The 27,986-nt window shown below is 56.8% G+C and overlaps 1 protein-coding gene across 1 annotated transcript in view; it reads right to left on the reverse strand.

Annotated features, from left to right (window-relative positions):
- rdm1 (RAD52 motif containing 1) overlaps window positions 1-27,755 on the reverse strand; it is a 45,466-nt gene extending 17,711 nt beyond the window's left edge. Inside the window, exons 1-3 of the mRNA XM_078224452.1 lie at window positions 27,619-27,755; window positions 16,894-17,073; window positions 10,546-10,677 (exon numbers count right to left, since the gene is read on the reverse strand). Coding sequence (XP_078080578.1) covers window positions 10,546-10,677; window positions 16,894-17,073; window positions 27,619-27,741 — 435 coding nt within the window. The 5' untranslated portion in view covers window positions 27,742-27,755. The remainder of the gene's footprint in view (window positions 1-10,545; window positions 10,678-16,893; window positions 17,074-27,618) is intronic.
- Between the last annotated feature and the right edge of the window lie 231 nt (window positions 27,756-27,986).

Here is a 27,986-nt window from a genome sequence, read left to right on the forward strand (position 1 = left end):
AAACTAAGGTACTGCAGGATGACAGCCTATATTTATATGAAACATCTCACATGTAGGAAAAAAATACCCAAGTACTTTATGCTAATAAATACTGACTTCGCACAGAGCAGACGAGAGGGGGTTTTGGGCCAGTATGAAAGCATGGTCAAAGAAAAACGTCTACAAGAGGCTTATTAAGGCATGGATGGGTTCAGAGAATCAATTGACCCAAAAAAAGCAAGTTTCAGAAAGGAAGACATAGTGACTGAAACAGCAGGGAGGGAGATACTAACCTGGTGTTGGAGCAGAAAGAAAACATATGGAAATACGGGTTTGGGGAGATTGTGAAAATACGGAGAAGCAAGGCACAGTAAGGATGAGAGCTTAGAGTTGATTTTGTAGGCCATTGAGAGCCAGTGAAGTTAAACAAGAATCAGATAACGGATGTCCAGCATGATCCATGTGAGGACATAAGCCACAGTTTTCTAGATGACTTCTAGTTAAAAAGAATGGAGATAGGAAGACAGCAAGAAAAACCCTGCCTTGGAGATAAAAACAATTGTGGACATGGTTTGTAGTAGCAGAAGTAGGCATTTCAAGCACAAAGGAAAGTAATCCTAGTGACTGATTAAGACAGAGTTGGGTACTAGAGAAATTAAGGTCAGGGATGAGCAATATGCAAAGTTTCTATAACTGGGTCCAACTGGAGGTGGTACTGGTAAAGGATGTCTGTCGTCAATGCCAAATCTAAACTGGAGGAAATGACAACTCATTCAGATCTTACTGTTGAATAAGCAGACAAATAGTTAGAACACCCACGAGGAGAAAATAAAAGGATAGAATTGATCATCAGTATACATTTGGAAACCAAATTCTGAACGTCAACAAACAATAGTATGTAAATAATGAAATGGTAAAGGCCCAGAGACAGCTCCCTGCACACCACAGGTAACCATGCTAGCAAGACATGAAATGCCATTCATAAGAACTAGGAGCAGAAGTAGGCAATTCAGCCCTCGAGCCTGCTCCACCATTCAATACGATCACGGCTGATCTCATCTCAACATCATCTTTGCCATTCAACCTTCTCCCCATAATCCTATATCCTGCTACTAATTTAAAAAACCTACCCATCTCCTCCTTATAATGTTCCAGCATCCACTGTTTAAAGTTTAAGTTTATTTATTAGTGTCACAAGTAGGCTTACATTAACACTGAAACAAAGTTACCGTGAAAATCCTGTAGTCGTCACACTCCAGCGCCTGTTCGGGTACACTGAGGGAGAATTTAGCATGGCCAAACACCTAACCGACAGGTCTTTTGGACTGTGAGGGGAAACCCACACAGACACAGGGAGAACATGCAAACTCCACACAGACACAGGGAGAACATGCAAACTCCACACAGTCACCCAAGCAAGGAATCGATCCCGGTTCCCTGGCACTGTGAGGCAGCAGTGCTAACCACTGTGCCCCTGATAGCACTCTGGGGCAGAGAATTCCACAGATTCACGACCCTTTGAGTGAAGTAATTCCCCCTCATTTCTGTTTTAAATCTGCCACCCATTAGCTGAAAACTATGACCTCTTGTTCTAGAACAGCCAAGGCAGTGTAGTGCAGAAGCAGGAGCAAGCAATGAAACAGGACAGACTAAGGAGGACATTTTTTACGAATAAAACCCACATGTTCAGTACAATCAAATACATTGGGGAAAAAAAAGAAAATGAACCACAATCAGTTTCTGAAAGGAAGGGGCATCTTTGATGAAGAGACCTGCTGCTCTGGGTGGGAGAGAAGACTGACTGGAAGATGCTGAATAACAGAAGAGTAAATAGGAGGCGCCAATGCAATCCAGGATTTTAGACATGATAGATTGTCATATGTGTGACAACTGGGGAGGGGAGAAAAGAGAGTTTAAGGAGAACAGATGGATCTGAAACCGGAATAAAAGGTTATGGATGTTAAAATGGGAGGGGCTGGAAGTAGGAAGAGGTTCAGGCAGCCAAAAAGCATCCAGAATTTTGGATATAAAGGCACACGGGACTTCTCAAGTTTTTTAATTCACAACAGAAGAAAGCGTGTGACAGACGACCCCAGCAAATGGCAGATGATTGCTGGAGACAGTCAACTTTGAAAAAAGAGAATTCTTAAGATGTTTCTTTCTCCAGGATGACTTTATATTTGAGGGGGGCTTGGTAATGTAAATGAGACAACAGAGGAGTATAAATCATCATTGGAATATTCATCAGGTATGCTCAAGCTCGTGGCCTTTGGATGAGGGGTCCGGAAGATTGTGTTTTTTTTAAAAACAGGGAATGTACAAACGACCCCATTTGATTTCAGACAAACAAAAGATTATGAAGATCGACAGAATTCTGGGACAGGGGTGGATGAAGTTGAAGTGAGGAAATCAGAAGGTAGCTTTTTGTATTTTGCAGGTGCAGGATGAAAGTGAAAGGGTTGAAGCAGCTGGAATGAGTGTGGCCGAAACCAAAAGGATCTGAAAATTAATGTCGGAAGACAGAAAGGTCAGAAAGTTTGTGACAAGGAATAATGTATGTAATCACTTTAATTATAGCACTTCTCATGCTCTGTGGTGAATAAAAATGCTTTTTAGCCACTTAAAATAGCTGGAATTATTTGACTTCAAGCAGTCAGAAACATTAGTTTTTTCATTGTTTACTTTCTGTTGCTGTGAAGCAATCAACTGTATCAAATTACTAAAGTAACCTCAGCATTTCAACTTTCCAGTGTTGAATGCAATACAAGATAAAGTAAAGTCTAACACCAGAACATGACCTTAAAAACTTGATCTGCATCAGCTTTACAAACATTGCTAACTGGTTTCGTTTTCCTTTGGCAGATGATTGCACAGCTATAACATGAGCCTTTCTCGCGGTCTCTCCCTCTATTTAAATAACACTTTCCTTCTCCATTGTTCCTGTGAGGTACTAAGACCTCACACTTTTTCTAAAATATATTTAGATATGCTTATCCCTATTTCTAAAAATTTTAAACCAAATGAAAACCTTTAGAATAGCTGAAGCTGCGTCTGTATGTAACCCCCTGAACAAAAGAAGTCACTTGGCAGTTTTAGGAAAACTCTCACCTTGTTATCCTTAAGCAGCCACTAACAACTCTTTGTGGACTGCACAGCCTAACTTCAAAGAGAGCTATACAAAGGCCATCTGTGTTTAATAACACAGGATGACCAGGAGGAGATGTATCATCTGCTAAGACAAAGGCCCCACAACATTCCTTTCAATTCCTAAAGGCTGAGATATTTAACATCCCAATGATGGATACACATCCTTGTCAAAAATGGAGAAGGGAGTGTCATGTGACATGGGCCTCTTGCTGAACTGAAAAGCACAGTCTGCTATTTAACATCTGACTAACAGGTCACACTGAAGGAGGTCCGGCCCAGGTTGTATACCTGATCCCATCTACCCCCTTTCTGCTGGAAGTTCTGCACCAATGCCTACAAAGCTGATTTCATTTCTGCAAGCCCATCTCATTTTATGAATTTCACACCTCCAGAAAAGTTAATTCTGCAACATTGACTTTTAGCTCACTGACCTCCATGAAGGAATCCCTCACTGGACTTTGATCCTGAACTCTGGAATCCACGTGAAACAGTATTTATTTTCCCGGTGGTCTCTGTACTGTATATTTTTCTTTCCTCGCTCTCCCTTTCCTTACTATGTGAAGGTGAGGGGACATACATGCCTTCTTTTGTTTTTGTGCATCCCATCTCGGATTTGCTGCAAGGTTATTAATTGAAAATTGGATCACATAAAAACTGAGGGATTTGGAAATACACCACCACTTGTAAAGAGGGAAAGTCAACCAACACCTTTCTGTTGTGGACAGATGGGGCGCGGACAAATTAGTGCTTTTTAAATTAGCTTCACTCCTGTCCATACCACATAATACTCCAATGGAGGACTAACTAGTGTCTTATATAAATTCAGCATAGCCTCCTTGCTCTGTAATCTATGCCTGTTAGTAAATTCAGGATACTGTATGCTTTATTAGCTCTCTCCACCTGTCCTGTCATCTTCACCTTTGTGCAATCATCTTTGCACATATACATCCAGGTCCCTCTGTTCTTTGGGAATTATACTCATTTTATACTGTCTTGTCCATGCTCTTCACAACAAAATGCACCACTACACACTTCTCTGCATTGAACGTCATCTGCCACCTTCAAAGTAGAACGTACAGGGTAAATGGTAGGACTCTGAAGAGTGCAGTTGAACAGAGGGATCTGGGAATACAGGTACAGAATTCCCTAAAAGTGACGTCACAGGTGGATAGGGTGGTAAAGAGTGCCTTTGGTACATTGGCCTTTAGAAATCAGAGTATCAAGTATAAAAGTTGGAGTGTTATGGTAAGGTTATATAAGGCATTGGTGAGGCCGAATTTAGAGTATTGTGTACAGTTTTGGTCACCTAGTTACAGGAAGGATGTAAATAAGGTTGAAAGAGTGCAGAGAAGGTTCACAAGGATGTTGCCGGGACTTGAGAAGCTGAGTTACAGAGGGAGATTGAATAGGTTGGGACTTTATTCCCTGGAGCGTAGAAAAATGAGGGGAGATTTGAGAGAGGTGTATAAGATTTTGATGGGTATAGATAGAGTGAATGCAAGCAGGCTTTTTCCACTGAGGCTAGGGGAGAAAAAAACCAGAGGGCATGGGTTAAGGGTGAAAGGAGAAAAGTTTAAAGGGAATATTAGGGGGGGCTTCTTCACACAGAGAGTGGTGGGAGTGTGGAATGAGCTACCGGATAAAATAGTAAATGCTTTTAACTTTTAACATTTAAGAAATGTTAAGAAATTTTAACATTTAAGAAAAACTTGGACGGGTTCATGGATGAGAAGGGTATGGAGGGATATGGTCCAAGTGCAGGTCAGTGGGACTAGGCAGAAAAATGGTTCAGCACAGACTAGCAGGGCCAAAAGGCCTGTTTCTGAGCTGTAATTTTCTATGGTTCTATTAGCCCAACCCACCAACTTGTTTATGTCCTTTCGAAGTTTTACATGTCCTCCTCACACAAACTTGCTTCCAAGTTTCATGTCATCCACACTTTGAAATTGTCCCCTGCACACAAAGATCAAAAGGGTCCCAATACTAGGGAACTCCATTACAAACCTTTCTCCATCCCAAAAAAAACCCACTGCCCATTACTATGTTTCCTATTACACAGGTAATTAGCATCCACATTGCTACTCTCCCTTTTATTCCGTAAGCTATAAATCTCACTAGTCTGATATGTGGCACTGAATCGAATACATTATCCGCATCAACCCTTTTTGGCTCTTTCTAATCAACCCACATTTTTCCATGCACCTACTAATTCTATCCCGAATAATTACTTCTAGAAGCTTCCCCACCACTGACATTAAAAAGACTGAACTGTATTTGCTGGGCTTATCCTGACGACATTTTTTGACCAAGAGTGTAATGTTTGCAGTGCTCCAGTCTTCTGGCAGGATCCTTGATTCTACAGAAGATTGAAAGATTATGGCCAGTGTTCTTGCAATTTCCATTCTCACTTCCTTCAGTATCCTTGGATGCATTTCATCCGGTTCCGGTGCCGTGTCAACGTTAAAGTTTAATTATTAGTGTCACAAGTAGGCTCATATCACTGCAATGAAGTTACTGTGAAAATCCCCTAGTCTCCACACTCCGGCACCTGTTCAGGTACACTTAGGAATAGATTTAGCGTGGCCATCGCACATAACCAGCACATCTTTCAGACTCTGGGAGGAAACCCACACAAAACAGGGGGAGAACGTGCAGACTCCGCACAGACAGTGACCCAAGCCAGGAATCGAACCTGGGTCCCTGGTGCTGTGAGGCAGCAATGCCGCCCAACAGTACCAACAGTTTATCCAACACCTCCTCATCAATTTTAAACTCTTCAGGTGACAGAGTTTGCTCCTCTGTCATCACAGTCTGCACAGCATATATACATCTCTCTTTACCGAGGAGGTAAGTGTTCATTTAATACCCGAATCATGTTCCATGCCTCCACATTTAAATTCCGTTTTAAATCTCAAATCGGCCCTAATCCTTTTACTATTATGTGCCTATAGAAGACTTAGGGATTCATCTTTATGCCGGCTGCCAGTCTTTTCTTATAATCCCTCTTCTCTTTTCTAATGTGCTGTTTCACCTCCCTTCTGAACCTTCGGTATTCTTCTTGGTTCTCAATTGTATTCTCTACCTGACACCTGTCAGAAACAGTGTCTTTTTTATCTTAATAGCTCTTTCCAGGGAGCTCTGGATTTATTTTCCCTATCTTTCCCTTTTGAGGGAACATACCTTGACTGTGCCTGAACCATTTCATTTTTGAAGGCAGCCCATTGTTCAGCACAGATTTTCCCGCCAATTTTGTTTCAGTCTCTCTGGCCCAGCTCCACTAAAGTCAACTCTTTCCCCCTTAATTTTTTTTACTCTGGATAGCCCGTTGTCCTTTTCTACCATTATCCTAAATCTCATGATACAATGATTAATGTCTCCTAAATGTTCCCCCACCGACACTTGAGTGAAACATTTTGCAACCTGTTTTCATCATCTTCGCAAATTATCCCAAATAGTTTTATAACTTCAGCAAACTTGCATGTTGTATTCAGTCTCTTCATCCATAAGACCATAAGACATAGGAGCAGAATTAGGCCACTCGGCCCATCGAGTCTGCTCCACCATTTAATTATGGCTGATTTTTTTCTCATCCCCATTCTCCTGCCTTTTCCCCATAACCCCGATCCCCTTATTAATCAAGAACTTATCTATCTCTGTCTTAAAGATACTCAATGACCTGGCCTCCACAGCCTTCCGTGGCAAAGAATTCCACAGATTCACCACTCTCTGGCTGAAGAAATTCCTCCTCATCTCTGTTTTAAAGGATCGTCCCTTTGGATTGAGGTTGTGCCCTCTGGTTCTAGTTTTTCCTACTAGCGGAAATATCCTCTTCACGTCCACTCTACCCAGGCCTCACAGTATCCTGTAAGTTTCAATAAGATCTCCCCTCATCCTTCTAAACTCCAACGAGTACAGACCCAAAGTCCTCAACCGTTCCTCATACAACAAGCTCTTCATTCCAGGGATCATTCTTGTGAACCTCCTCTGGATCCTTTCCAAGGCCAGCACATCCTTCCTTAGATACGGGGCCCAAAACTGCTCACAATATTCCAAATGGGGTCTGACCAGAGTCTTATACAGCCTCAGAAGTACGTCCCTACTCTAGTTTTCTAGCCCTCTCAATATGAATGCTAACATTGCATTTGCCTTCCTAACTGCCGACTGAACCTACACATTAACCTTAAGAGAATCTTGAACAATGACTCCCAAGTCCCTTCGTGTTTCTGATTTCCTAAGCATTTCCCCATTTAGAAAATAGTCTGTGCCTCCATTCCTCCTTCCAAAGTGCATAACCTCACACTTTTCCACATTGTATTCCATCTGCCATTTCTTTGCCCACTCTCTTAACCTGTCCAAGTCCTTCTGCAGCCCCCCCTCCCCCCCCGCTTCCTCTATACTACCTGTCCCTCTATATATCTTTGTATCATCTGCAGACTTAGCAACAGTGCCTCCAATTCCTTCCTCCAAATCGTTAATGTATATTGTGAAAAGTTGTGGTCCCAGCACTGACCCCTGAGGTATACCACTAGTCACCGGCTGCCATCCTGAGAAAGACCCCTTTATCCCCACTCTCTGCCTTCTGCCAGTCAACCAACCCTCTATCCATGCCAGGATCTTACCCTTAACACCATGGGCACTTAATTTATTTAACAATCTCCTATGCGGCACCTTGTCAAAGGCCTTCTGGAAATCTAAATAAATCGCGTCCACTGCCTCTCCTTTATCTAACTTCCTTGTTACCTCCTCAAAGAACTCTAACAGATTTGTCAGACATGACCACCCCTTGACAGAGCCATGCTGACGCAGTCCTACTTTATCATGCACTTCCAAGTACTCTGCGAGCTCATCTTTAATAATGGACTCTAAAATCTTGCCAAATGATCAAAGTCAGACTAGCCGGCCTATAATTTCCCATCTGCTGCCTCTCTCTCTTCTTAAACAGCAGTGTTACATTTGCTACTTTCCAGTCCTCTGCTACCCTCCCTGTCATGATGTGGAGATGCCGGCGTTGGACTGGGGTAAACACAGGAAGAAGTTTAACAACACCAGGTTAAAGTCCAACAGGTTTATTTGGTAGCAAAAGCCACACAAGCTTGTGTGGCTTTTGCTACCAAATAAACCTGTTGGACTTTAACCTGGTGTTGTTAAACTTCTTACTGTGTTTACCCTCCCTGTCTCCAGTGATTCCTGATCCAAGTCATTGATGTATACAAACAGCATAGAAATACATTGGTTCCAACAAGTTTCAACCCTGCCTTCAATCTGTTTAGAGTATTAACAACACCAGGTTAAAGTCCAACAGGTTTATTTGGTAGCAAATGCCATTAGCTTTCGGAGCGCTGCTCCTTCGTCAGACGGAGGGGATATCTGCTCTCAAACAGAGCATACAGAGACACAAAATCAAGTTACAGAATACTGATTAGAATGCGAATCTTTACAGCTGATCAGGTCCTAAAGATACAGACAATGTGAGTGGAGGGAGCATTAGGCGCAGGTTAAAAAAATGTGTATTGTCTCCAGACAGGACAGCCAGTGAGATTCTGCAAGTCCAGGAGGCAAGCTGTGGGGGTTACCGATAGTGTGACATGAACCCAAGATCCCGGTTTAGGCCATCCTTATGTGTGCGAAACTTGGCTATCAGTTTCTGCTCAGCGAATGCGCTGTCGTGTGTCGTGAAGGCCGCCTTGGAGAACGCTTACCCGAAGATCAGAGGCTAAATGCCCGTGACCGCTGAAGTGTTCCCCAACAGGAAGAGAACAGTCTTGCCTGGTGATTGTCAAGCGGTGTTCATTCATCCATCATCATAGCATCTGCATGGTCTCCCCAATGTACCATGCCTCGGGACATCCTTTCCTGCAGCATATCAGGTAGACAACGTTGGCCCCAACATTATCTTCCTGTGGGGGAGCACTTCAGCAGTCACGGGCATTCAGCCTCTGATCTTCGGGTAAGCGTTCTCCAAGGCGGCCTTCACGACACACGACAGCGCAGAGTCGCTGAGCAGAAACTGATAGCCAAGTTTCGCACACATGAGGACGGCCTAAACCGGGATCTTGGGTTCATGTCACACCTGTTGGACTTTAACCTGGTGTTGTTAAAACTCTTACTGTGTGTACCCCAGTCCAACGCCGGCATCTCCACTTCTATCTGTTTGACAGTGGCAAGGGATAGATTATCTTTCTGGTGAAGTACCAACAAGCTGGCATTGTTTACAACACTAATGGTTGGCATGTGTTGCATTGCATTTCAAACTAGAAAATACTGGAAACACTGCAAGCGTGTGGGCAAGTGAAAAGAGAGGCAATTTACATTTCAGATGTAACTTAATCAAAATTGAATGCTGAAAAATAAGCAAATATTTTGTAGTTTGTGGGGAAAGGGGTTATATTAATAATATTCATCCAATTCTACTGTATTCTATCTCCCAGTTTTCTGTTCTTCCCAAATAGTAAAGTCTTCCATCTATAGATGGCTGTGTGTATCTCCAGTATTCTCTATTTTCATTTCTGATTGCCAACTTGCAAAGTCTCCTTCAGTTTTAAGTCAGGGGCTCATCTGTGCAAAGGTGCTTCTAAATTCAAAGCCTTCCCTCTTCCACCCCACGCTCTGCACCTTGCTCGAATTCTGAATGGATTGTTTCCTGATTATTAGTTCATGATGAAATCAGTACAAGGAGAGGGTCAGGTGGTGTCTGTCTGTCTCCCAGACTCAGGCCCTCTACAATAGCTTTGCTCCAAGTGCTCCCACTTCAAATTAAACTGACCCAGTTAACAAGACAACTAATTTCTGCTGCAGTATTTTGAATGAGGGCGAGTTATGATTGATATCACGAGCCCAAACAGGAGCCTAGACCGGAGAAGGGCCCACCTCCTCCTCCCGCCTGTTGAGCTCAGACTTACATACGTTCTTTTTCGAACGTTTAAGCGGTATATATTTTAAATACACCTTTGCAGAGGCACAGGTTGGGAAAAAATTTTAAAAGGGCAAAAATTCCACGCTCCCAAAGCAAGAATTCCACGAAATGGTAGAAATTTCCCATCCATATGTTAGCAGCGTAAAGTGATCAAAGCCTCCTGCTCCAAGAATAGGTCATATGCAACAGCAAAATCAGCATGGCCGACAGTAATTGAGGAAGAGCAAGGTGCTATGGTGAGCAATATGATTTGTAAAATATTACAATGGAATTTTACTAACTATATCAATGATCTGCCAAAGATACTTTCAATAAACATTGATCCCAGCTAGCCAATTACTAACTCATCTATTAAACTGAACTTTTCCCATTTCGTGGTTTTAATTCCCCCATGAGTAAAGATCTTGAGTACACTGTTTTCTGTCTACATATCTAGTCCTGAACTGTGTTAAATGTAAACAGGCTTGTTATGCTGCATTGCACAGAATTTTTGTTTATTTGCTTACTGCAATTATGCGACTACACCATCCATTAAAACCAAGGTAGTAATTAGCCAATTCCTGGCATTTGATGCTGTTTAGAGGAAGTTGATTCTCTCCAGATACTTTCATAGACCGTTGCTTTGTGCACATTTGAACCTGCATAAAAATTAAAGAGACCCTTAATTACAATTCACCTCTACATGTATGCAAATAATTTGCCAAGAAGCATTACATTTCACAGAATCCCTACAGTGCAGAAAGTGGCCATCTGGCCCGTCAAGCCTGCGCCAACAACAACCCTACCCAGGACATAATCCCATAACCCCACATATTTACCCTGCTAATCTTCCTGACATTAAGGGGCAAGTTAGCATGGCCAATCAATCTAATCTGCATCTCTGGACAGTGGGAGGAAACTGGAGCATCCAGAGGAAACCCACGCAGACACAGGGAGAACATGCAAACTCCACAAAGACAGTCACCCGAAGCTAGACTTGAACCTGGGTCCCTGGCACTGTAAAGCAGCATGCTAACCACTGTGCCACCCTTAATTAAGCAATTCTGACAAAATAGTGTTGCAAGATTGGTACCTCAAGTGAGTGAGGTTTCCGGTGAGAAAACAGAACGAGTGTCCACTGTGTCAGATGATGGGTTGGAAGTGGGGCAGCACATACAGAAAACATGTATTTTCAGTGCGCAAAGGTATTTACTCAACAACAATAAAACAAACAGTTTATTACAGAATGTTTATGCAGCAAACAGAACTTATGGCTGAAACTGCAGCAATTTCTCCCAGTAAAAGTATATGATTGCCTCAGGAAACTAAAGTGACTGCATAGTTGTGTACAAAATCTGTACATAAAATAAATCCCAGTCACTTAAAGCAATATGGTCTCCAGGCAAGACTGACAGAAGACAACATTCTTGCTGTGAATATTGGTGTCACTAGACACCCAATAAGGTCCCAGACTGTGGAGTCAAGAATGGGCAGTTTCAGAATATATATTTAGTTTGTGTAAAAGCAAAAATAAATGTGTTAGAAAACATGACTGTGTAGGCTGAACAACACCACTTGATATCTGTACAAGGTCAGCTTTAAAAAAAGTATGACAACCACGCGTTTACAAATAAGTGTTCATTTATGAAGTATGACTAAAACGAGGCAGAAAAGAGTAGAATGTCTGGAAAGTGTTTGCTATAAAGAAGAAATTAGTGCACAAGGGAGTCATAGAAAATAAGAGTAGGAGTAGGCCATTAGACTGTTCGAGCTTGCTCAGTCATTCAATATGATCATGACTGATCCTTTATCTCAATGCCACACTCCCTCACTCTCCCCATACCCCTTGACATCTTTAGAGCCCAGAAATCTATCAATTTCCTTCTTAAATATATCCAGTGACTTGGTCTCTACAGTCTTCTGTGGCAGAGAATTCCACAGGTTCACCACTCTCTTGAGTGTAGACATTTCTCCTCATCTCAGTCCTAAAACCGTGGCCTCTTGTTTTGGACCCTCCAGCCAGAGGAAACTACATACCAACATCTAGTCTATGCAGTCCTATCAGAATTTTACACATTCCAATTAGATCCCCTCTCATTCTTCTCAATTACAGCGAAGACAGGCCCAGTCGACCCAATCACTCTTCATATGACAACCCTGTCATCCCAGGAATCAGTGTGGTGCACCTTCATTGCACTCCTTCTATGGCAAGTATATCCTTTCTTAGATAAGGAGACCAAAACTGCACACAATACTCCAGGTGTGGTCTCAGCAACACCCTCAAAACCAAATGTAGTGAAAGGGGAATAATTGGACTGCATATAATAATCACAATTTCAAAATTGTATATTGTTTGCCCTCATCTTATATCTCCATTATCTAAATTAATATGTTCAAATATCTATGTAAATTTTCACCATGTAATGATAACCTCTAGCCACAGATAACACTGTGGTATCACCAAAGAGGAAGGGGCAATTAATGCTTATGTAGGAAATGATAATGGAAAAAGTTGTGTTTGTGCAAAAATAGTGTTAACATATTAACGAATCACAGATATACAAATATGCCAAAGGTACCATTAAAAGAAACATAGTGTGGCACGGTGGTTAGCAATGCTGGCTCACAGCTCCAGGGACCCAGGTTTTATTCCAGCCTTGGGTGACTGTGTGTGGAGTTTGCACATTCTCTCCGTGTCTGAGTGGGTTACCTCCAAGTGCTCCGGTTTCCTCCCACAGTCCAAAGATTTGCAGGTTAGATTGATTGGCCATGCTAAATTGCCCTTAAGTGTCAGGGGGATTAGCAGGGTAAATACATGGGGTTACGGGGATAGGGCCCGAGTGGGATTTTGTCAGTGGAGGCTCGATGGGCCAAATGGCCTTCTTCTGCACTGTGGGGATTCTATGACATTCAATTAGCAAATGTGTGAAACTTTCATTGTTTATGCAATAATGATATTTCCTTGTCTAAAAACAATATTCAGAGTACTTATTAGAAAGCATTTAGCTTCAGGGTGAAATCATGATCTCTTCCCTACCAGGTCCTATACTCCAACATATCATAATTCCATTTGAAAGCAATAGCAGCCATAATAAATCAACAGTCACACTGCATTGGCAAAGCTTGCCTTCAGCTGGAGAATACCCAAACAATAAATTGGAGCTGGGGATGATTTTGAATGACTGGTATTTTTCATAGGATTTTTTGCTGCTTTCAGATAATCAATTCATTGGAATACTGATAGATTAAAATGACAGGGAAGGTTCAATGTAAAAAACTAGATCTATTTTTATTCATTAATGGGACATGGGCATGGCTGGCTCACCTGCATTTATTGCCTCTAGTTGCCCTTGGAGGGCAGCTGAGAGTCAACCACATTGCTGTGGCTCTGGAGTCACACGAAAGGACAGGTAAGGACGGCAGATTTCCTTCCCTAAAGAACATTAGTGAACCAGATGGGTTTTTCCCGACAATCGACAACGGTTTCATGGTCGTCAGTAGATTCTTAATTCCAGACATTTTTAATTGAATCCAAATTCTACCAGCAGCCGTGGTGGGATTCGAACCCAGGTCCCCAGAACATTAGCTGAGTTTCTGGATTAATAGTCTATCAATAATACCACTAGGCCATCGCCTCCACAGTATGAAGTCATCTACTTCTCATCCAAGGCAGATCAGAGTATTTCTGAATAGTAACTTAGGATATTAAAGTTCAGATTTAACGTTCACGGTGGCACAGTGGTTAGCACTGCTGCTTCACAACGCCTGGGACCCAGGTTCAATTCTGGCCTCGGGTCACTGTCTGTGTGGAGTTTGCACATTCTCCCTGTGGGTTTCCTCCAGGTGCTCCGGTTTCCTCCCACAGTCCAAAAATGTGTGGGTTAGGTGGATTGGCCATACTCAATTGCCCCTTAGTGTCAGAGAGATTATCAAGGTAAATAGTGGATTTACAGGGATAAAGCCGGGGTGGGATGTTGTCGATGCAGGCTCAATGAGTCTAATGGCCTCTTTCTGCACTGTAGGGATTCTATGATAATTTAGGGCGGCACAGTGGTTAGCACTGCTGCCTCAACGCATGGGACCCAGGTGGGGTTACGGGGATAGGGCCTGCATGGGATTGTTGTCGGTGCAGACTCGATGGGCCGAATGGCCTCCTTCTGCACTGTAGAGATTCTATGATTCTATGAAATGTGGAAAAACAGAGGTTATGGGATGTTTATACATAAATCACATACTAATGAGACATATACAAAAAATTTAAAGGCTCATGGGATGTTGGTCTTTATCTCAATAAACCAGAAAAGCAAATATAAGTTATTCTAAAGTTGTAAACAGCTTTCGTTAAACACCATCCAGAATACTGCATTCATTCTGGGCACAGCACTTCAGAAAGGATATCTCTGCCTCAGAAGCAGTGCAGAACAGATTCCCCAGAATGACGCTGAAGCTAAAAGGGTTAAAAGTATGGAGAACAGATCAGTTGGACTAGACTTGTGTTTCCGGTGAGTAGAAATTGATCTAACTGGGGTGTTTTAAAAAAATTAAAGGATTTAATAAGTTAGATAGAGCAAAATTATTTCCTCTGGCGGGAGAGCGCAAAACAAGACAACTCATAATTAAGAGTTGGCCTTTTACGAGTGATGTTACAAAGCACCCCTTCACAAAGGGAGTGGAATTCTGCAAGTCTTTCTCTCAAGACACTAGTTAGACTTCATCTGAAGCAGTGTGCCCAGTTCTGGCCGTCATACTTGGGGAAGGATGTGAATACATTGGTCAGAGTATAGAGGAGATTCATGAGAATGATTACAGGGTTAAACAACTACAGCCATGAGAATAGATTGGAAAGGTTGGGTCTATTTTCCTTGAAGGAAAGAAAGCCGAGGGGAAACTTAGAGTCATAGAAGTTTACAGCATGGAAACAGGACCTTCAACCCAACTTGTCCATGCCGCCCTTTTCTTTAACCACTAAACTAGTCCCAGTTTGGCCCATATCCCTCTATACCCATCTTGGTCAATGGTAACCCCCAGGGCGGTGATAGCAGGAAACCCAACCGCCAATTTGCACACAGCAAGCACCGACAAGCAGCATTGCAAAAATGGTGAGATAATTTTTTCACTGTGGTTGGTTGGTTGGTTGGGGGTAAAGTATTGTCCACAGAGCACCAGGGAGAGCTCCATCTGTCCCCAGCTCTACGATCTTTTACATAAATCAGCAGAGGCAGACACGGCCTCTGTTTAAGGTCTCACATGAAGGGCAGCACCTCTGACAGTGCAGCACTCCCACAGCACTGTCAACGCTACCCCATCCCAGAATGCTTTGCTGCACCAAGGTTTAACCTTTTCCAGGCAAGCCATTTGCTGGGGAATGTCTATTCTGGGCATGTGAAATTCTGATCAGATTACATCTCCCCAGATGTATCCAGCGCATGTGGCCCCTCTCCCTCCCTACCCCCTATTTCCCCTGGTGTGTGCGGGGGCTAAAGCTGTATCATCTTCTCTAATATCTTCTCCCACCCACTCAGGCAGCCAGTTCCCCCCAAGCTACCCCTAACCAACCTTACAGCGCAGCCTGCCATTTGACCTTGCCAAGGACTGGCACAGCCCTGATCGACAAGCGGTCTCCTCCTGTTCTGTATGATCTTACGAGGCTCCGGTGAGCTGTTTTGAACTCTGCTCTTTTGAGTCAGTAAGAGGCTAATGCCACCTGCAACATTTCAAACGCCCTTTCAAACAAGTGAGCAAGGGAGTATGACACTATACCCACCTCCCTGTGCAGGGTCCAGCCACATGTCTGTCTGTGATACTGCAACCTTCCTCAGTGACCCAGGGAGAGGGAGAGAATCAGCCAGGGTTCCTGCTCCTGATCACTGTCCAGTGACACCAGAGTGAGAGAGAGAGGAAAAATCAGCCAGGGTTCCTGCTCCTGATTTGATAGAGGTATTCAAGATCCTGAGAGGTATAAACAGGATAAATAGTGAGAAATTATTCCCTCCGGAGAGAATCAGGAACTAGAGGGCACAGATTCAAAATAATGGGCAAAAGGGTTAGAAGTGATGCGAGGAAATATCTTTTCACTCAGAGGGTGTTTGGACTCTGGAACGAACTTCCTTGGTGAAGGCAAGTTCGATCAAGGTATTCAAAAGAGAATTGGATTGCTATCTGAAGAGAGAGAACATGCAAGGTTACGGGGATAAATCAGAGGAATGGGATTAAGGAGCACACTCTTTCAGAGAGTCAGTGCAGACTTGATGGGCCGAATGGCTTCCTTCTGCACTTGAAGATTCTGTGAATAAATTCTTGAGGCTAGATCAATTGAAAATTTCAAAACTGATGCTTTTGATTTGATAAGAGTATTAAGGAATATGGAGCAAAGGTAGGTTAATGGAGATACAGATTGAACAAAATCTAACAACTGAATGGTAGAAGAGGCTCCGTAGGCTGAATGGCCTATTCCTGTTCCTACATTCCATTAACCTTAACAAATCAATCTGTGCAGCACTGTAACATATGGGATTTGATTCCACATACAAAAACATTAAATGAGCTCTCAATTGAATTTTACAATTCATTACACACATCACTGGACTACTAAACTGCCATGCATTTATGGCCCTAATATTTGAGATAGGAATTAATGAGAATGTCTTGCTTCAATTGCAGGTTAATTTCAGACCAGCCACTGAAAACAGAGTTTCAAGCCGTCCATGTGGAATGGTATGAAATTTTAAAAATGCAACGAAGTGAAAAAATAGCTACAAAATAATGGAATTGGACGATGGAGGTAGCCCGCTTTATTATGAACAGTGATATGGTTGTTGAACTTGCTCAAGGATTCAATTCTTCTAAAGTCCAGGCCATTTCACATTGCTCCTCACCTTCAAAGGAATCCTTTGGAATAAACACTGCTTATTTGTATCACTCTGGGCCCGGCGAGCATTCAATGCTGAATAGAATTTGACAATGGCGTAATAACCTGGTTCCGCTGCAGCAGCATTCCTGCACACCCGCACAGAATAGAGAAGTCCAAATTCGGAAAAAACTTTGAAAATGCAATCCTAGGGACACAGAAAAGACAACTTGCAATGAGTGGACTACTCCCCATTTCCCTCTCTGCACACCCAGTGCCCACCCCACCCCCCCGCACCCCACCCCACTCCCCCCGCACCCCACCCCACTCCCCCCGCACCCCACCCCACTCCCCCCGCACCCCACCCCACTCCCCCCGCACCCCACCCCACCTCCCCGTAATGAAAAGCAAGTCTCTGAAAAATCACGTTCACATATTGAACACCTTGAAAAATATTCTGATTTTCTACTCCCTCCCCCACCGCCAGCAGGGCTAGTTCCTGATTACCCCACCGCCAGCAGGGCTAGTTCCTGATTACCCCACCCCTCCCACTCACCACTGCACCCACAACCCCAACACCATCACAGCCCCGCAACGCCCACCCTCCCACTCCCCCCGGCAACACTCAACCTCCCCCGGCTACGCCCAGCCTATTCCCACTCCCCGCAAGACCCACCCTCGCCAACCACCCGCAATACCCAACCTCCCCACCATGCCCACCCCCCTCCCCCCACGCACCCACTCCCGCCCACCCCCCCCTTCACGCCCACCCACACCCCCCTTCACGCCCGCCCACCGCCCCCCCTTCACGCCCGCCCACCGCCCCCCCTTCACGCCCGCCCACCTCCCCCCTTCACGCCCGCCCACCGCCCCCCCCATTCACGCTCGCCCACAACCCCCCTCACGCCCGCCCATACCCCCCCTTCACTCCTGCCCACACACCCCCCTTCACTCCCGCACACACCCCCCCTTCACGCCCGCCCACCCCCCTCACGCCCGCCCAACCCCCTCACGCCCGCCCACACCCCCCACTTCACGCCCGCCCACACCCCCACTTCACGCCCGCCCACACCCCCCCTTCACGCGCGCCCACCACCCCCCCCTTCACGCCCGACCACCGCCCCCCCCTTCACGCCCGACCACCGCCCCCCCTTCACGCCCGACCACCGCCCCCCCCCCCTTCACGCCGGCCCAACACCCCCTCTTCACGCCCGCCGACACAAACCCCTTCACGCCCGCTCACAACCCCCCCTTCACGCCCGCCCACACCCCCCCCTTCACGCCCGCCCACACCCCCCCCTTCACGCCCGCCCACACCCCCCCTTCACGCCCGCCCACACCCCCCCCTTCACGCCCGCCCACACCCCCCCTTCACGCCCGCCCACACCCCCCCCTTCACGCCCGCCCACACCCCCCCCTTCACGCCCGCCCACACACCCCCCTTCACGCCCGCCCACACCCCCCCTTCACGCCCGCCCACACCCCCCTTCACGCCCGCACACACCCCCCCTTCACGCCCGCCCACACCCCCCCTTCACGCCCGCCCACACCCCCCCTTCACGCCCGCCCACACCCCCCCTTCACGCCCGCCCACACCCCCCCTTCACGCCCACCCACATCCCCCCTTAACGCCCGCCCACACCCGCCCTTCACACCCGCACAGCCCCCCTTCACGCCCGCCCACAACCGCCCCTTCACGCCCGCCCACAACCGCCCCTTCACGCCCGCCCACAACCCCCCCTTCACGCCCGCCCACAACCCCCCCTTCACGCCCGCCCACAACCCCCCCTTCACGCCCGCCCACAACCCCCCCTTCACGCCCGCCCACAACCCCCCCTTCACGCCCGCCCACACCCCCCCTTCACGCCCGCCCACACCCCCCCTTCACGCCCGCCCACACCCCCCCCTTGCCCACACCCACCCTTACCCCCACTTCACGCCCGCCCACCCGCCCTTTACACCCAACCCCCCCTTCATGCCCAACCCCCCACCTTCACGCCCAACCCCCCACCTTCACGCCCAACCCCCCCCCCCCCTTCAGGCCAAAGCCCCCCCCCCCTTCAGGCCCAAGCCCCCCCTTCACGCCCGCCCGCCCAGCCCCCCCGTCACGCCCCCCCCTCTTCACGCTCCCCCCCTCTTCACGCCCCCCGCCCCCTCCTCTTCACGCCCCCCCTCCCCCACTTCCTCACCCCCCTCCCCTTCACGCCCCCCCTCCCCCACCTCCTCAGCCCCCTCCCCCCCACCTCCTCACGCCCCCCCACCCCCCCTCCTCACACAACCCCTCCCCCCCTCCTCACACACCCCCTCCTCACGCCCCCCCCTCCTCACGCCCACCCCTCCCCACGCCCCCCCCCACGCCCCCCCCTCCCCACCCCCCTCCCTCCCCACGCCCCCCCCTCCCCACGCCCACCCCCTCCCCACGCCCCCCCCCCTCCCCACGCCCCCCCCCCTCCCCACGCCCCCCCCCCTCCCCACGCCCCCCCCCCTCCCCACGCCCCCCCCCCCACGCCCCCCCCCTCCCCACGCCCCCCCCCCACGCCCCCCCCCTCCCCACGCCCCCCCCCTCCCCACGCCCCCCCCCTCCCCACGCCCCCCCCCCTCCCCACGCCCCCCCCCTCCCCACGCCCCCCCCCTCCCCACGCCCCCCCCCTCCCCACGCCCCCCCCCTCCCCACGCCCCCCCCCTCCCCACGCCCCCCCCCCTCGCCCCCCCCCTCCCCACGCCCCCCCCTCCCCACGCCCCCCCCCCTCCCCACGCCCCTCCCCCTCCCCACGTCCCCCCCCTCCCCACGCCCCCCCCCTCCCCACGCCCCCCCCTCCCCACGCCCCCCCCCTCCCCACGCCCCACCCCCTCCCCACGCCCCCCCCCTCCCCACGCCCCCCCCCTCCCCACGCCCCCCCCCTCCCCACGCCCCCCCCCCTCCCCACGCCCCCCCCCTCCCCACGCCCCCCCCCCTCCCCACGCCCCCCCCCTCGCCACGCCCCCCCCCCACTGCTCACGCCCCCCCCTCCTCACGCCCCCCCCTCACCACGCCCCCCTCCCCCCCCTCCCCACCCCCCTCCCCACCCCCCTCCCCCGCTCCTCACGCCCCCCCTCCCCCCCTCCTCACGCCCCCCCTCCCCCCTCCTCACGCCCCCACTCCCCCCCTCCTCACGCCCCCCCTCCCCCCCTCCTCACGCCCCGCCTCCCCCCCTCCTCACGCCCCCCCTCCCCCCCTCCTCACGCCCCCCCTCCCCCCCTCCTCACGCCCCCCCTCCCCCCCTCCTCACGCCCCCCCCTCCCCCCCTCCTCACGCCCCCCCTCCCCCCCTCCTCACGCCCCCCCTCCCCCCCTCCTCACGCCCCCCCTCCCCCCCTCCTCACGCCCCCCCTCCCCCCCTCCTCACGCCCCCCCTCCCCCCCTCCTCACGCCCCCCCTCCCCCCCTCCTCACGCCCCCCCTCCCCCCCTCCTCACGCCCCCCCTCCCCCCCTCCTCACGCCCCCCCTCCCCCCCTCCTCACGCCCCCCCTCCCCCCCTCCTCACGCCCCCCCTCCCCCCCCTCCTCACGCCCCCCTCCCCCCCTCCTCACGCCCCCCTCCCCCCCCTCCTCACGCCCCCCTCCTCACGCCCCCCTCCCCCCCTCCTCACGCCCCCCTCCCCCCCCTCCTCACGCCCCACCTCCCCCCCCTCCTCACGCCCCCACCTCCCCCCCTCCTCACGCCCCACCTCCCCCCCCTCCTCACGCCCCACCTCCCCCCCTCCTCACGCCCCACCTCCCCCCCTCCTCACGCCCCACCTCCCCCCCCTCCTCACGCCCCACCTCCCCCCCCTCCTCACGCCCCACCTCCCACCCCCTCCCCCCCTCCTCACGCCCCCCCCCTCCTCACGCCCCCCCCTCCTCACGCCCCCCCTCCCCCCTCCTCACGCCCCCCCTCCCCCCTCCTCACGCCCCCCCTCCCCCCTCCTCACGCCCCCCCTCCCCCCTCCTCACGCCCCCCCTCCCCCCTCCTCACGCCCCCCCCTCCCCCTCCTCACGCCCCCCCTCCCCCCTCCTCACGCCCCCCCCTCCCCCCTCCTCACGCCCCCCCTCCCCCCTCCTCACGCCCCCCCTCCCCCATCCTCACGCCCCCCCTCCCCCCTCCTCACGCCCCCCTCCCCCCCCTCCTCACGCCCCCCCTCCCCCCTCCTCACGCCCCCCTCCCCCCCTCCTCACGCCCCCCTCCCCCCCTCCTCACGCCCCCCTCCCCACGCCCCCCCTCCCCCCCTCCTCACGCCCCCCCTCCACCCCTCCTCACGCCCCCCACTCCCCCCCTCCTCACGCCCCTACTCCCCCCTCCTCACGCCCCTACTCCCCCCCTCCTCACGCCCCCACTCCCCCCTCATCACGCCCTCCCTACCCCCTCCTCCTCACGCCCCCCCTCTCGCCCCCCCTCCCCCCCCTCCTCACGCCCCCCCTCCCCCCCCTCCTCACGCCCCCCCTCCCCCCCCTCCTCACGCCCCCCCTCCCCCCCCTCCTCACGCCCCCCCTCCCCCCCTCCTCACGCCCCCCCTCCCCCCCCTCCTCACGCCCCACCTCCCCCCCATCCTCACGCCCCACCTCCCCCCCATCCTCACGCCCCACCTCCCCCCCATCCTCACGCCCCACCTCCCCCCCATCCTCACGCCCCACCTCCCCCCCATCCTCACGCCCCACCTCCCCCCCATCCTCACGCCCCACCTCCCCCCCTCCTCACGCCCCACCTCCCCCCCTTCTCACGCCCCACCTCCCCCCACTTCTCACGCCCCTCCCCCCCCCTCCTCACGCCCCCCTCCCCCCCCCCTCCTCACGCCCCCCCTCCCCCCCCCTCCTCACGCCCCCCTCCCCCCCTCCTCACGCCCCCCTCCCCCCCCTCCTCACGCCCCCCTCCCCCCCCTCCTCACGCCCCCCTCCCCCCCCTCCTCACGCCCCTCCCCCCTCCTCACGCCCCCTCCCCCCCTCCTCACACCCCTCCCCCCTCCTCACGCCACTCCCCCCTCCTCACGCCCCCCTCCTCACGCCCCCCCTCCCCCCCCTCCTCACGCCCCCCCTCCCCCCTCCTCACGCCCACCCTCCCCCCTCCTCACGCCCCCCCTCCCCCCTCCTCACGCCCCCCTCCCCCCTCCTCACGCCCCCCCCTCCTCACGCCCCCCCTCCCCCCTCCTCACGCCCCCCTCCCCCCTCCTCACGCCCCCCCTCCCCCTCCTCACGCCCCCCCCTCCCCCCTCCTCACGCCCCCCCCTCCCCCTCCTCACGCCCCCCCCCCCCCCCTCCCCCCTCCTCACGCCCCCCCTCCCCCCTCCTCACGCCCCCCCTCCCCCCTCCTCACGCCCCCCCTCCCCCCCTCCTCACGCCCCCCCTCCACCCTCCTCACGCCCCCCCTCCTCACGCCCCCCATCCCTCCTCCTCACGCCCCCCCTCCTCACGACCCCCCTCCCCCCTCCTCACGCCCCCCCTCCTCACGCCACCCCTCCCCCCCGTCCTCCCCTCCCCCCCGTCCTCACGCCCCCCCTCCTCACGCCACCCCTCCCCCCCGTCCTCCCCTCCCCCCCGTCCTCACGCCCCCCCCTTCCCCCTCCTCACGCCCCCCCTCCCCACGCCCCCCCCTCCACCCCTCCCTCACGCCCCCCTCCCCCCCCTCCTCACGCCCCCCCTCCCCCCCTCCTCACGCCCCCCCTCCTCACGCCCCCCCTCCCCCCCCCTCCTCACGCCCCCCCTCCCCCCCCTCCTCACGCCCCCCCTCCCCCCCCTCCTCACGCCCCCCCTCCCCCCCCCTCCTCACGCCCCCCCTCCTCACGCCCCCCTCCCCCTCCTCACGCCCCCCCTCCCCACGCCCCCCCCTCCCCACGCCCCCCCTCCCCACGCCCCCCCCTCCCCCCCTCCTCACGCCCCCCCTCCCCACGCCCCCCCTCCCCACGCCCCCCCTCCTCACGCTCCCCCCTCCCCCCTCCCCCTCACGCCCCCCCCTTCCCCCCCTCCCCCTCACGCCCCCCCCTTCCCCCCCTCCCCCTCACGCCCCCCCTCCCCCCCACCTCACGCCCCCCCTCCTCACGCCCCACCTCCCCCCTCCTCACGCCCCCCCTCCCCCCTCCTCACGCCCCCCCTCCCCCCACCCCCTCTCCCCCCTCCTCACGCCTCCCCCTCCCCCCCACCCCCTCACGCCCCCCCCTCCCCCCCACCCCCTCACGCCCCCCCCTCCCCCCCACCCCCTCACGCCCCCCCCTCCCCCCCACCCCCTCACGCCCCCCCCTCCCCCCCCTCCTCACGCCCCACCCTTCCCCCCCCCTCCTCACGCCCCACCCTCCCCCCCCTCCCCCTCACGCCCCCCCCTCCCCCACGCCTCCCCCTCCCCACACCCCCCCCTCCCCACGCCCCCCCCTCCCCCCCCTCCCCACGCCCCCCCCTCCCCCCCCTCCCCACGCCCCCCCTCCCACGCCCCCCCCTCCCCACGCCCCCCCTCCCCCCCCTCCCCACGCCCCCCCTCCCCCCCTCCCCACGCCCCCCCTCCCCCCCCTCCCCACGCCCCCCCCTCCCCCCCCTCCCCACGCCCCCCCTCCCCCCCCTCCCCACGCCCCCCCTCCCCCCCTCCCCACGCCCCCCCTCCCCCTCCTCCTCACGCCCCCCCCTCCCCACGCCCCCCCCTCCCCACGCCCCCCCCTCCCCACGCCCCCCCCTCCCCACGCCCCCCCTCCCCACGCCCCCCCTCCCCACGCCCCCCCTCCCCACGCCCCCCCCTCCCCACGCCCCCCCTCCCCACGCCCCCCCCTCCCCAGGCCCCCCCCTCCCCAGGCCCCCCCCTCCCCAGGCCCCCCCCTCCCCAGGCCCCCCCCTCCCCACGCCCCCCCCTCCCCACGCCCCCCCCTCCCCACGCCCCCCCCTCCCCACGCCCCCCCCTCCCCACGCCCCCCCCTCCCCACGCCCCCCCCTCCCCACGCCCCCCCTCCCCACGCCCCCCCTCCCCCCCTCCTCACACCCCCCCTCCCCCCCTCCTCACACCCCCCCTCCCCCCCTCCTCACACCCCCCCTCCCCCCCTCCTCACACCCCTCCTCACACCCCCCCTCCCCCCCTCCTCACGCCCCCCCTCCTCACGCCCCCCCTCCTCACGCCCCCCCTCCCCACGTCCACCCTCCCCACGCCCCCCCTCCCCCCCTCCTCACGCCCCCCCTCACCCCTCCTCACGCCCCCCTCACCCCTCCTCACGCCCCCCCTCACCCCTCCTCACGCCCCCCCTCACCCCTCCTCACGCCCCCCCTCACCCCTCCTCACGCCCCCCCCCACCCCTCCTCACGCCCCCCCTCCCTCCCTCCTCACGCCCCCCCTCCCTCCCTCCTCACGCCTCCCCTCCCTCCCTCCTCACGCCCCCCCTCCCATCCTCCTCACGCCCCCCTCCTCCCTCCTCACGCCCCCCTCCCCACTCCTCACGCCCCCCCTTCCCCCACTCCTCACGCCCCCCTTCCCCCCTCCTCACGCCCCCCCTCCCCACGCTCCCCTCCCCCCTCCTCACGCCCCCCCTCCCCCCTCCTCACGCCCCCCCTCCCCCCTCCTCACGCCCCCCCTCCCCCCTCCTCACGCCCCCCCTTCCCCCCTCCTCACGCCCCCCTCCTCACGCCCCCCTCGCCCCCCCTCCCCTCACGACCCCCTCCGCCCCCCTCCCCCGCCCTCCTCACGCCCCCCTCCCACGCCCCCCTCCCCCGCCCTCCTCACGCCCCCCTCCCCACGCCCCCCTCCCCCGCCCTCCTCACGCCCCCCTCCCCACGCCCCCCTCCCCCGCCCTCCTCACGCCCCCCTCCCCGCCCTCCTCACGCCCCCCCTCCCCCGCCCCCCTCCCCCGCCCTCCTCACGCCCCCCTCCCCCGCCCTCCTCACGCCCCTCCCCCGCCCTCCTCACGCCCCCCTCACGCCCCCCTCCCCCGCCCTCCTCACGCCCCCTCCCCCGCCCTCCTCACGCCCCCCTCCCCCGCCCTCCTCACGCCCCCCTCCCCCGCCCCCCTCCCCGCCCTCCTCACGCCCCCCCCCGCCCTCCTCACGCCCCCCTCCCCGCCCTCCTCACGACCCCCTCCCCGCCCTCCTCACGCCCCCCTCCCCCGCCCTCCTCACGCCCCCTCCCCCGCCCTCCTCACGCCCCCTCCCCCGCCCTCCTCACGCCCCCCTCCCCCGCCCTCCTCACGCCCCCCTCCCCCGCCCTCCTCACGCCCCCCTCCCCCGCCCTCCTCACGCCCCCCTCCCCCGCCCTCCTCACGCCCCCCTCCCCCGCCCTCCTCACGCCCCCCTCCCCCGCCCTCCTCACGCCCCCCTCCCCCGCCCTCCTCACGCCCCCCTCCCCCGCCCTCCTCACGCCCCCCTCCCCCGCCCTCCTCACGCCCCCCTCCCCCGCCCTCCTCACGCCCCCCTCCCCCGCCCCCCTCCCCCGCCCCCCTCCCCCGCCCTCCTCACGCCCCCCTCCCCCACGCCCCCCTCCCCCCGCCCTCCTCACGCCCCCCTCCCCCGCCCTCCTCACGCCCCCCTCCCCCGCCCCCCTCCCCCTCCTCACGCCCCCCTCACGCCCCCCTCCTCACGCCCCCCTCACGCCCCCCTCCTCACGCCCCCCTCCCCCCTCCACACGCCCCCCTCCCCCCCTCCTCACGCCCCCCTCCCCCCTCCTCACGCCCCCCCCTCTTCACGCCCCCTCCCCTTCACGCCCCCCCCTCTCTTCACGCCCCCCCCTCTCTTCACGCCCCCCCCTCTCTCTACGCCCCCCACCCCTCTTCACGCCCCCCTCCCCTCTTCACGCCACCCCCCCTCTCACGCCCCCCCTCTTCACGCCCCCCCCCACTTCACGCCCCCCCCTCCCTCTTCACGCCCCCCCCCTCCCTCTTCACGCCCCCCCCCTCCCTCTTCACGCCCCCCCCCTCCCTCTTCACGCCCCCCCCCTCCCTCTTCACGCCCCCCCCCTTCACGCCCCCCCCTCTTCACGCCCCCCCCCCTCTTCACGCCCCCCCCCTTCGCGCCCCCCCCCTCTTCGCGCCCCCCCCCCTCTTCGCGCCCCCCCCCCTCTTCGCCCCCCCCCCCTCTTCACGCCCCGCCCCCCCCTCTTCACGCCCCGCCCCCCCCTCTTCACGCCCCGCCCCCCCCTCTTCACGCCCCGCCCCCCCCTCTTCCACGCCCCGCCCCCCCCTCTTCACGCCCCGCCCCCCCTCTTCACGCCCCGCCCCCCCCCTCTTCACGCCCCGCCCCCCCCCTCTTCACGCCCCGCCCCCCCCCCTCTTCACGCCCCGCCCCCCCCTCTTCACGCCCCGCCCCCCCTCTTCACGCCCCCCCCCCCTCCTCTTCACGCCCCCCCCCTCCTCTTCACGCCCCCCCCCCTCCTCTTCACGCCCCCCCCCCCTCCTCTTCACGCCCCCCCCCTCCTCTTCACGCCCCCCCTCCTCTTCACGCCCCTCCCCCCCTCCTCTTCACGCCCCTCCCCCCCTCCTCTTCACGCCCCTCCCCCCCCCTCCTCTTCACGCCCCCCCCCCCCCTTCACGCCCCCCCCCCCCTCCACGCCCCCCCCCCCCTCCTCTTCACGCCCCCCCCCCCTCCTCTTCACGCCCCCCCCCCCTCCTCTTCACGCCCCCCCCCCCCTCTTCACGCCCCCCCCCCCCCTCTTCACGCCCCCCCCCCCCTCTTCACGCCCCCCCCCCCCTCTTCACGCCCCCCCCCCCCTCTTCACGCCCCCCCCCCCTCCTCTTCACGCCCCCCCCCCCCCTCCTCTTCACGCCCCCCCCCCCCTCCTCTTCACGCCCCCCCCCCCCCCTCCTCTTCACGCCCCCCCCCCCCTCCTCTTCACGCCCCCCCCCCCCTCCTCTTCACGCCCCCCCCCCCCTCCTCTTCACGCCCCCCCCCTCCTCTTCACGCCCCCCCCCCCTCCTCTTCACGCCCCCCCCCCCCCCTCCTCTTCACGCCCCCCCCCCCCCCCCTCCTCTTCACGCCCCCCCCCCTCCTCTTCACGCCCCCCCCCCCCTCCTCTTCACGCCCCCCCCCCCCTCCTCACGCCCCCCCCCTCCTCTTCACGCCCCCCCCCCTCCTCTTCACGCCCCCCCCCCCTCCTCACGCCCCCCCCCCCCTCCTCACGCCCCCCCCCCCCTCCTCACGCCCCCCCCCCCTCCTCTTCACGCCCCCCCCCCCCCTCCTCACGCCCCCCCCCCCTCCTCTTCACGCCCCCCCCCCCCTCCCCCCCCTCCTCTTCACGCCCCCCCCCCCCCTCCCCCCCCTCCTCTTCACGCCCCCCCCCCCCCCCTCCTCTCACGCCCCCCCCCCCCTCCTCTTCACGCCCCCCCCCCCCTCCTCTTCACGCCCCCCCCCCCTCCTCTTCACGCCCCCCCCCCCTCCTCTTCACGCCCCCCCCCCTCCTCTTCACGCCCCCCCCCCCTCCTCTTCACGCCCCCCCCCCCTCCTCTTCACGCCCCCCCCCCCCTCCTCTTCACGCCCCCCCCCCTCCTCTTCACGCCCCCCCCCCCTCCTCTTCACGCCCCCCCCCCCCTCCTCTTCACGCCCCCCCCCCCCCTCCTCTTCACGCCCCCCCCCCCCTCCTCTTCACGCCCCCCCCCCCCCTCCTCTTCACGCCCCCCCCCCCCCCCTCCTCTTCACGCCCCCCCCCCCCCCCTCCTCTTCACGCCCCCCCCCCCCCCTCCTCTTCACGCCCCCCCCCCCCCCCTCCTCTTCACGCCCCCCCCCCCCCCCCCCTCCTCTTCACGCCCCCCCCCCCCCCTCCTCTTCACGCCCCCCCCAATCTCACTCACATAAATTTCTGCCTCGGTCTCTCTGGGGAGAATATTACTGACAAAAAGGGTTTTGTTATTTCCTGACGGTATTTTAAAATCCACAATGTCTGTGTGAAGCGGGTTCCCCGCCGCCGCCATCATCCCCGCTTCTCCCAACGGCCGCCGCCTGTCACTCAGGCCGGTTTCCATGGTGACCGCTGGCTCCGGATTGGTCCTCACCAGGTGCCCCCGCCCGCTGGCTGTTCAGCCAGTGGCTGGGGTGCAGCCTCATTCATTCATTCATTCAGACTGAGTGCAGAGCCATGTGTTTACTGAGTGCCAAAGGATTGTTTACAACTGAACACTATCACTGAATCCTCACAGTGCAGAAGAAACCCATTTGGCCC

The sequence above is a fragment of the Mustelus asterias genome, chromosome 11 (assembly GCF_964213995.1).
Source record: "Mustelus asterias chromosome 11, sMusAst1.hap1.1, whole genome shotgun sequence".
In the NCBI taxonomy this organism is placed as follows: Eukaryota; Metazoa; Chordata; class Chondrichthyes; order Carcharhiniformes; family Triakidae; genus Mustelus; species Mustelus asterias.